Source organism: Numida meleagris, chromosome 16 (assembly GCF_002078875.1).
Source record: "Numida meleagris isolate 19003 breed g44 Domestic line chromosome 16, NumMel1.0, whole genome shotgun sequence".
Taxonomy (NCBI): Eukaryota; Metazoa; Chordata; class Aves; order Galliformes; family Numididae; genus Numida; species Numida meleagris.
This window is the reverse complement of record NC_034424.1, coordinates 1,194,336-1,204,795: the sequence shown is the minus strand read 5'-3', so window position 1 is coordinate 1,204,795 and position 10,460 is coordinate 1,194,336. Positions and strand designations below refer to the sequence as shown.

The window sequence follows — 10,460 nt, the reverse complement described above, 5'->3', positions numbered from 1 at the left end:
AGCCAAGCAGCTGAGTGTGCAGTTTGCTGGAAACCCTGATAGAAAAGCAGGTGAAGGTCAGTCTCCAGGGGTTTGAATGTTAGGAGGGAAGTTGGAAGGAGTTGCTAACGTGCTGTTGGGAGCCTGGAGGGAGTGGGGCCAGCATTTGTCACATCTACCACCTCTTCCCTGCACACAGATTAATTTTTGACTTCCAAGAGCTGAAGCTCTGCTCCCTTTGGACATTTCCATGCTTTTTTCCCCCTTCTTTTACAGTGGTACCAATCTTGTGGCAGCTGAATCGCACAGGACGTGGGTGCTTGGACGTTGCTGGAGCAAGGGACAGTTCTGTGCCGGAGCCATGGAGCAGCGGGGAGAGTCGGAGCTGGTGTGTGAGTGCTCGGGTGGGTGATTCCTCCACTGAGTTCGTAGCGCTGCTGTCTGCTGGGTGAAGCGTGAATCACGACCATGCAGGTGCCAGGTTATTACTGCTGAACCAGATCCTAGTGCTTGGAGGAGACGGGACCGTATCTCCCACACATGCTTTGCAGAGTACTGGAGATGCTCGGCTCCTTGTGGGATGTCAGATCACGGGCTCCCTGTTTGCACCTTGTGCTTCAGGATGGAGTGGGCATGAGCGTGTGGGATTTGAGAGTGAGGTCTGAGTTTTGCAGCCAATGAACTTCAGTCCCTGTGGGTGTGTGGGACTCCCGTGGTCCTGGAGCCCCAGAGTCAGGGTGGGAAAAACTATGTCTAATGGCATTCTTTTACCCAATTCTGTGAGAATGGCTACTTTAGAGAAATTGTGCTGTTCTTTTATTGTCCTGTTTGTATTTCCTTTTGCCTCTTAAAAGCATTCTGCAATGACAGCATGGAGAGGGGAGGCTTTGTGTGAGCATGGGCAGCTCCTAGGAGACAGGGAGGCTCTGGAGACGTCTCGTGCTGTATGTGCAGCAGTGTGCAGGGAGAGCCACAGGCTTGGAGGCTGGAGAGGAGCAACATGAGCCACAGTCTCCGTGCTGCTGTGGGAAGGTGCAGGGAAGAGGGCAAGGTTTGGGCCAGCACACGCTCTGCTTGCATTAATAGAGATGAGATTTAGGACACATGGGACTGAGGAGTATCTATCCCTTGGTGGGACTGCTTGGTGTTGTGTGTCCTGTGGGTTGGGATGTCTTGTGCTGATTGCTGATAGTTGGGATACTGTGTGCTGAAACATGCAATTCCAGGCTGTATTACTATTATTATTATTTTTTTCCCAGGGGCTAGTACACTTGTTGGGATGAGCCCTTGATTTTGATGGGTGGCAGATGGAGATAACTGGGAATGTCAGCAAACGGTTTCAGCTGAACAAAATGAGGGGAAGTGTTTTTGATAAGCCTGGAGGGAAGAATATTTTGCAGAGCCTGCTTTCCCCTAGAAATTGTTCTGTACCCCTAGGCAGTACCCATTCCACCTGCTTCCTGGTTCCTGATTGCCCAGCACAGTGCTCTGACACCGCTTTCCTGTGATCTGGTGTATGGTGTCTCAGCATTAACAAGGCTTCAGGGGCATGCAGCGTGTGATAGGTGCTAGGGATGGTGGCAGTCCTCCAGCCCTCCTGTCCAGGGGGTGACAGCAGCTCTGGCTGTGACCCTGTGCCAGCAGCTTGTTTTCTGGGGACCTCAGTCTGTGATCTTGCTGTTAGACACTGCTTTAAGATGGGTTTTGAGCCTTCGTGAGACTTGTATAGCATTCCCCTGGGCGGGGATGATGAGTATCTCCTGTTGCAGTGATCCATAGTGTCGGTACATCTGACTCAGTTTCTCTCCCAGGTCCTTCCTCAGTGCTGCCAGTGAGGGCTGAAAGAGTTCATTCCCTCCCCAACTCTGTGTCCAGGGCTCTTTGGCACAGGAGCAAACATGGCTGGGTGGTGGTGAACAGGACACCTCCAGTTTCCAGTCTGGATGAGCTCTGGTGCTGGTGAGCTCTGCTGAAGCTGCAGGAAAGGCAGACCTGTTTCTCTGATGTCTAGAAGGCACAGAGCATGCCGTGGCGATGTGTTTCTAAATGCTGGGATGTGGGAGACATGGCAGTGTGATGTCTGGGAGACAAAGCAGAGTACACAGGATACCACAGAGCGATGTCCCCTGTGTTCTGGCTTTGTGACCTGACCTGCCTGTTTCTTTTCTCCCTGGCAGGCACAAGGCAGAGTCCTCGGATGTGGAGGCTGCTGGAGGTACAACGCAGGGCAGTGCGAGCCTGCCTGCGGAGCCAGGGAGTGGTGCTGGGCAGCAGGAGGAAGATCAGTCCTGCACGGGTGAAGGGGAGAGGTAAGGGATGAGGCTGAGGGGGATAACAGGTTGGCTTGGCCCTGGCCAGGAGTGTGGGGAGGAGGCTGGGGTGCCAGCATCCTTCACTCTGCAGGATTCCGTTGCCTGCTGTGGTGGGCAGAGCTGGCTGCAACCTCATCTCCTGTTGCCCACCTCAGCCTGGGCACAGTGTGGGCTGGCCACTGCCACTCAGAGAGCCCCATGGAGATCGGTCCCTGTCAGGTCTTGCCCCGCAGAAGCAGGGCTGCATGGTTCTGTGGACCGTGCTCACCTCCAGGTGCCTCTGCTTTTTTTTCTGTCACTTCTTCTGAGCTAATAAAAGTGACCAAACATTGAAAGGGAGCACAAGAGGGGGAAGTATGTGCTGTTTGGCCCTGCTGCTAGAAAGGGTCTCTGGGGCACTATGTAGTCTGTGTGTGCAGAAAGAGAGAGAATTCTTTCAGTTGCTTTTGTATTTTTCTCTCTTCCTGTGACTCTGGTGAGCTGTGGCACAGCTCCTGGAGCTGCTGTACACACTGCCCAGGGCTCCATTCATTGCCGTGAGCCCTGTCCTGCTGTCCCTTCCTGCTGTAACCCCCAGAAATGAATTCTTCTGCAGCCCTTCCCCTCCTGTGTCATTTGTCCAAACAGCTGTGAATGCTTCTCTTGCTCTGGTGCCCCAGCAACTGATTGCATACTAACAAACCGGGCAGTACAGCAGAGAGGAAGAGGCACTATGGCTATGGGGCTCCTGGGCGGGCAGAGCGCTGCCAGGCGCAGCGGGCTTAGACCTGTTTGCCCAGACAGGTGCGGCCTCCATTCAAATCCGCGGGGCCAATGGGAGCTGGGCCAATGGGAGCTGCATCATTCAAATGCAGTGGTTGGAGCGCGTCCCTTGGAAACGCGACTGCTGGCCAGCCTGTCCCTCCTGGCTGCAACTCGCTCAGCTTTCCCAGACCTGCCAGGGAGGGCTGCAATTACTGCTAGTTAGAGCTGTCCTGCCATGGAGCTTGGCAGTGTGCACAGTGTGCACAGAGTCTCGCTCTGCACTCGCCGGGCTGAGCCCCTGGGAGCTTCCTTCTGCCTCACCACCTTCGGTAAGCCATGAGCCTGGCTTGGCTCGGGGTGCCAGGGGATGTGGAATGGCACTGGGAGCCACAGTGGCTCACAGTGGGAATGGTGGGAGTTGCTTCAAAGGCATTAACACAGAGCTTCTGCCTCACTGAGCTGGGGTAATGCTTGGCTCCATTGAGCCCTGGATCCAGGCCGCAGCTGATGAGGTGATTTGCACCCCTGGCTGGGCATGAGCCGGGATTGTGTGGGGCCGCCCACAGTTATGGCAGAGCCCCTTTCTCCTTCCTTGCTATTTGTGGATCCTCCTGCAGCTACCTCAGTTGTGCTGCATAGACTCAAAGAAGGCCCAGGGAGACAGGGAGCTGTGGCTGGGTCCTGCAGCCATGACAGCACGCATCATGGCCTCCACTCATGTGCACAATGGTTTGTTGGTGGCTGTCCTGCACAGAGGAAGGCTGCATGCCCTTCTCAACTGTGAATTTTAAAGCAGAAGTTTTATTTCAAGGCTGCTGCTCATTTTTGTAGGTGAGCATTGCAGGCAGTCATAGCACAAGGGCATGGAGAGGGTGATGCGAGCAGAGCAGGGCAGTCCACGGGCAGCCAGGTGTGCTGCACTTTCCTTCTCCTGGCTTTTAAGTAAGTGTCCTATTGCTCAAGACAGCCTGGAAGCTAAAATCCTCCTGTCTTTGAGACAAAGACTTTATCTGTGCCAGTAATGTTGGACTTGGTCATTCTTATGGGTCCCTTCCAACTCCAGCAGCATTGCAAAGGCTGTGCTGGTGTCTGAGGCTGGACATGGTGATCTTGGGATACTCTGCCTTATGCTGCTAAGAATCCCCCTTTGGGGTAGAAGCACCTTGCTGTGCACCCCTGTGGTTCTCATCTCTTCTGGCCTAGGCAAAACCTGCACTTTTCCCTCAGTTAGATAAAAAAGCATTTTAAGGCGCCCAACCCCATTTTTCCATTCACCAGAGATCATCAGCAAGGAATACGTTTTCCTCCCTGCTGGGTCTGCTCCCAACATATGCCATTCTTGTGTGCCCACCAAGCTTCTCTCACAGATGGGAATCTGTTTTGTTGCCAGCTAGTGTTTGTTGCTGCCTGGTTCATCCCTGTTCTCTGTGTGCCTGCTCTGCCCACCAGCTTGAATCACCTCTTTCTGAAATCATGAGGTCCAAATGGATGGGCCCTGGGTGTCCTCTTGTAGGCAATCCTATGAGCCCTGCTCTCCACCATGGGTATGCAAACAGGAGCTGTCTGTGGGCCCTGCTGTGGGATGAGCTGTCTTCTCTTTCCTCTTCCTCTGGCTTTTCTCTGTACCTATTTTCATTTATATTAACACTTTTGATCCAAGTGACCTGGGCAGGCTGTGTCAGGACCTCTGTGCTGAAACTGTTTCCCTTGGTGCATTTTAGAGAAGCGCTGAAAAAAGCAAACCTGGGAAAAATCTTTCTCTGACCCTTTGCTTTCGATGAGTGGTGGAAATGCAGCCTAAGTGCTTTCCTAGGCAGGAGCTGTGTTTCTACTCACCCAGCCCTGGTGGGAGGTTACTGCTCCGTGCATCTGAGAAAATGCAGCTGCTGCTGCTGCTGCTGAGCTGCTCTGTCCAAGTGCACCAGCGTACAGCATCCTGTCTGCCCCAGTCCCTTGTTCCAGCTCTTACTGGGCAGAGCCTTGGCCCCACGGCTGTCCTGGAATTGTGCAGCCCCAGCTGCTCCCAGCCCAGGGCTGGGCAAGGAGCTGCCTCCCCTGCACTACCCGGCACAAAGGCTTCCTTTCTCCTCCCCAGCACCCATTCATTACTGGGCTGACTCCTCGTCATGCTTGGTTAGACGGGCATTTTACTTGTGTGCTGTAGTGGTTGTTAAATGCTAACAGAGGAGCAGCGAGTTGGTTCCCACAGCATCAGAGATCTGGAGATTGCAGAAGGGTTAAGTCTTGGCTCAGAAGGCTGGGGTAGCTTTGGTGGCACAAAATTCTCAGTGTTGCAAATTGGTATGAGATTAAAAAGCTGCACTGATTTACCCACCTGAGAAGGTCTGTGTCTTGTCTTTCTTGCCTTACTTTCACTGGCACATGTGTATTGCACATAGACATGCGTTTCCACATGTACATGTAGCTATGCACTCAAACACACATACACACACGAGCTGGAGAGAGATCTGGCAGTTTTCTGTCAACGTTTATTTTTTGAGTGAAAGATGAGATATGGGTTCTTTGAATTGTTTCAGGTTAAACAATCCCTCAAGATATCCCCACCCCTGCAAAAGCAAGCTCTTGGGTGCGTCTTTTACTAAATGAAACGTTGCTTTGTAATTGAAATGATGTTTATATGTGCATGAGTGATGTTTACCAGTTAGTTTGTTGGTTTTTTTTGCATGCCAGGAAAGGAGTGTAAATGGGCTATTTTGCTTTGGACTAAATAAGATGTGCCAGTGATATTTTCCATCTGTTTGACTCTCCAGGAGCGTTTAAAAACGTTCGGTTTTGGGTTGATTCAGAATAATTAAGTGGATGTGAGACGCTGCATCACCCCTAAACTCTGCACATCACATCCAGGCTGGCAGCAGCTCCCTGGGACCCTGCTGGGGTGTCATTCAGTGGGGAATATCACACTCCACACCTCAGCAGCATTTTACCTAAACCGTGCCAAAAGCCATCATGTGAGAATTCGTGCCAGTCTGATCACTGGAGACGGATTTCTCATGGAGTGGAGTTGCTCATGTGTGGGAATGGGAGCATAACAGTGTGCTGGCATGGCAAAGCGTCAACCCCATGCTCTGTGCTCACTTGGTGTTCAATGCTGGGAATCAGCTGCCTGCGGCCAGGCCTTGGCAGTGCCAACAATCACAAACTGCAGCTCCAGATAAGTGGTGGGAGCCTAGAGATCTGGCATGGGAGTTTTGAAAGGCAACAGGAGCTGCAGGTTGAATTTATAGACATGCAAGAGCTGGATTTTATTCCTGGGTCCGCCATCATCTGTGTGAAGAGTGGGCTGTGAGTGATGTGGTCTTCAGTTGTGGACGCTGTGCTTGCAGGTGGTGACTTTGTTGACAGGCAAAGGCATCTTTGGGATGTTCCTTTGTTGGTTTGTTCTTTGGAAAGAGTGCTCCTATCTTGCCTTCTGTACAGGTGCAGGGACTTTCTGGATTCAGAGTCCAGCCTGGATCCCCCAGGGTTTCAGCTGATGCTGTCCTAGACACACAAGTGTGAGCCTGGGTCTGCCTGTGAGGCCCATCCTGGGGGCCGTTCCCAGCACGATGCTCAGGCTGGTCTGTTCCCTGCAGAGCCCTTGTCTGGCACTTGTCTCCATTAGTCCTGCCTCTTCTCTCTGCTGGAGTCCTCCCATTTTTTTCTCACTTTAAGTACTTCAAAAGACACTGATGGCTATAAATTCACACAAGGTTGCCAGGTCTTCCAGTTTGTCTGGTTTGTCCCCTGTTTTCACTCCCCATCCCTTTGCATGGCACCAGGCACTGCCATGTGCCCCAGGTGGGCTGGGAGCCCTGCACAAGCTGGGTCCTGGCTGTGATGATTGTAGCAGGTTGGGTAAGTCTCAGCAGTCCAGCCAGTGCCACCTTTGTAGTCTCCCTCCCAGCTTCCATGTGCTGATCAGTCCAATTCTTCTCCTGATGCCAACCTTCAGAGGGGTCAACTTTTTGGAAGCAGTGTTGAATCTGGAAAACTTGGCTGTAGTTTTGGCATTGTGGTGGTCAAATCTCAGCTCCAGCTTGTGGAGCCACTTTTGATCTCTTCTTGGCCTTGCTTTGCTCACAATGTTGGTAACAGTGGGTTGCCTGGAAGGCTTGGACACTGGGGGCTTGAAGGCAGTGCAGCGCAGCGCAGTTCTTCCTGGGGCTGGCAGCTCCCAGCCTTGTTCACTGTCTGACAGTTATTTGGAGTCAAAAAGGTGACTGAAACCAGACTCTTTTAATTCTAGGTTAGGGCAGGTGTTGACTCCTGGTTTTAGGAGCTTTGCATGTCTGCTTGCCAACCCATGCTGCTTGGGGTCCCTAGGAAATGCAGCCCTGTGGAGCTTAGGAGAGGGGAAGAGGAAGCTGAATGTGGGCTGGGGGAGGCTTTGAACGTGCAGCATACATCAGCAAGGCTCATCTTACTCTCTGCTGAATTCATCCCACAGCAATCCCTTGGTGCTCTCCCTTCCTTTCTGTTGTGGGTTTGTGCCAAAATCTTACTGCACACTGAGAAAACTGTATTCAGTTTTACCTGGAAAGTTTTGGGGTCTGAAGGCTTCCTTGGTAGCAGATATCCCCTCTCCACCACGTTCCCCTATCTCCATGAGCAATGCCCCTATGCTGGGGGTGGGGAGGCAGGATGGTGACAGCATGTGGGTCCTACCTCCTCACTGTCTCTCCTCTCTGTACCCCCAGGCCAGCTGAAGCTGTCTATTGAGGTGCAGGACCGCTCCCTGGTGCTGCACGGTGAGTATTGCCCTACAGTGTGTGGAGAGGTGGCCCCAGAGCCATGGGGGACATACTGTGGGTATAGCACTGCCATGCCCTCCTTCTTGCTCCTTCAGATCCAGGGGACAGCATTGTGGTGGCTGTTGGGAACAGCTCCGTGAGTAGACCAGCTCTCTGGTTTAGTGCTGAACCAAATTTTCTGGAGGCTCTCATATCCAACTGGTCGCACTGTGTTTTGTGTTCCAGTTACATCAAGTTTTTATTTCACTCTGCATGAAGAAAGAAAAAGATAAAGATGTAATTTGGAAAAGAAAATCTGAAATGCTTTGTCTCTGAGATGTCTCACATTGGCCAAAAACCATTTGCCAGCATTTCCAAATGGTTCAGTTCAAACATTGAACATCAGAATTATTTCTTCAAAAATACATCTGACTTGGTCCTGGATGGTGGTGCTGTTCCTCACATGACATGTTCCCCTAGGGACAAGTGATACTCTGTTGAAAATTTCATTATCTGGGGGTCTGGAACTTACATGTGGGTGGTAAGGAGAGTTGTGCAGCACCTGGGGATCCAGACCTGAGGCCCAGGGCCTGCAGCACCGCCACTTTGTTGGCAGGTATTGAGCCAATGTGAGTGTCAGAACCAACTTTTCCCTTGGGAAAAGACCTGCCTGGTGGCACCCATGGAGCTCACTAGGGTTGCTCCTGCAGTGAAAGATATGTGTGTTTGGGTCTCCTGGCACAGAATTTTCCCTGCTGGGATCTTGTCAGGGCTTTGGGATAAATAAATGGTTGTAGGCTCAAGGAAAAAGCCAAGAATTTGAAGTGGAGTCAGAATCCCCTTCCTGTGAGCAAAGCAGGCTCATTGCTGCTATGGAGTTAAACTCTATAGAACAAAATGGAAATCAGGTACCTGGGGCTCCCAGCAACTTTAGGGGTGACTGTGCCAGACACCTGTACAGAAGGGATGGAAAAGGCTTTTTTCTTGAGCAAAATTCACCTTTTCAGCCCAGCCTCATCCCTGCCTGTTTGTGATGAGATGGAGGCATGGGAAACAGCTGAGCCATGCTCAGCCCCTCGTCTTCTTCAGTTGCTCCCCTTTTCCAGCTGTGCAGGGAAGCTTTGTACAGAAACAACAGTAGGAAAATATGGTTTTTTTCCACCTCAATGCCTTTAAACCCAAAGGAAGCTCTTAGTGGGGCCTGTGCTGGAGGAACCTTGCAAACTGCTTCACAGGGCAGCAGAGGGTCCTGCAGAACCCCTTTCTCCTTGTGCACCATGGCTTATGCCAGGATGACTGCACTTGCTAGGCCACACATCCCGCTCTGACAAAGGCAGAGGCACTTCTGCCTTGCTTGCACGTTAGGAGTGAGCTCAGCCTCACTCTGGTAGCCTGTCTTGCACTATCTGGGCTCTGCAGCACAGATATTGCCTTCAGATCCTGCCTGGGAAGCGCACAGTCCCCTGCTTTCAGCACGGGGACAAAGCCAAGTCCCTGCTGGTGGGGCTGCCATCAGGATGTGGCCGTGGATGTTTTACTTGATGATACATTTGGCTGCAGGGCAGAGAGCGCAGTGCAGAGTGAAGTCAGGCAGATGAAATGCTGTTTGCCATCCGGATGCTGCAGTGCATCTGCTGCCAACCTCACCCACAGATGCCAGTATTTGTAACACAGTTGTCATTAAAGAAAAAACACAGCAGAACCCCTCCCCTGTTTAAGGCTGAGCTGCTAGGGAGGTGTGCAGGGTCCTGCAGGGAGGGAGGTGCAGAGAGTTGCCTTCCTGATACTTTGGGGCCTGAATGCTTTGTTTCCTTTCTAGTCATGGAAGCAAAAGGTCTGATGGGGACAGAGTACCAGCCGTGCAACTCCTACGTGAAGGTTGGTTCTTCCTGCTGTCTTTGGGCTTTGGTGTTGGCTCTTCCATGCATGATCCCTTCTATTTCCTCCTTGGGCTCCTCTACCCTACCCTGGTTGAGCAGTATGCAGGGAGGTGGCTGGTCTTGTGGCTAGGCTCATGAGTTTGTTGACACGATGGAGCCAGAAGAGCAAAGGAGAGCCCCGTGAGAGAGACTATGTGAGCCATTCAGGGGTGAGAGCATCCCACTGGGCAGCCAAGGGAATAGTGCTCTGGGCTGTCCTGTGGTGTGTGCAGTGCAGCAAGCATCTCCTCTGCGAGGGGGCTCCAAGTCAGAGACCGACCAGCACCATTTGCGTACACCAGTCCCTGATGTTCTGCTGTTTTCCTTCTACCACCCTCTAAGGAGTTTTGTAATACGATTGCTTGACATATGCAAGGTTAAGCTATTTAAGCTACCTGTGAGCATGGGCTCAGCCAGACCTTGGAGGCTCAGCCACCCATAACAGTGGCTGTGCTGCTCTCCTGTACCGGTGCTGTGTTACTTTGAGATGGCTGATGAGCTGCTTGCTTCTCCATGCAGATGTCGATTGTGCCAGATGCTGACTGGAGGTGCAGACAGAAAACAAAGACTGTGCCAGACAGCAAAAACCCAGTCTTCCACGAGCACTTTGTCTTGTGAGTACAACGGATCAGGGATGGCTCTGGCTCATCCCCCTGCTCCCACAGAGCAGTGGGAAAACAGTGGCCACTGTTGTGGGGCACCCTCTGGAAGCCAAGATGATGCGTTCACTTTTACATTATGATTTGTAATAAACATGCATCACGCATGAGCTGCTC

The 10,460-nt window shown here is 52.0% G+C and overlaps 1 protein-coding gene across 4 annotated transcripts in view; it reads left to right on the top strand.

Moving 5' to 3' along the window:
• RGS3 (regulator of G protein signaling 3) overlaps positions 278 to 10,460 on the top strand; it is a 68,036-nt gene continuing 57,853 nt past the window's right edge. The window contains exons 1-5 of one of the 4 annotated variants that reach the window (XM_021413652.1): positions 278 to 383; positions 2,157 to 2,288; positions 7,733 to 7,783; positions 9,585 to 9,643; positions 10,204 to 10,298. In XM_021413652.1, coding sequence (XP_021269327.1) covers positions 341 to 383; positions 2,157 to 2,288; positions 7,733 to 7,783; positions 9,585 to 9,643; positions 10,204 to 10,298 — 380 coding nt within the window. In that variant the 5' untranslated portion in view covers positions 278 to 340. Of the gene's footprint in view, positions 384 to 2,156; positions 2,289 to 3,150; positions 3,365 to 7,732; positions 7,784 to 9,584; positions 9,644 to 10,203; positions 10,299 to 10,460 lie in introns of those variants that run through there. The other 3 variants (XM_021413654.1, XM_021413653.1, XM_021413655.1) reach the window with 3 other exon arrangements.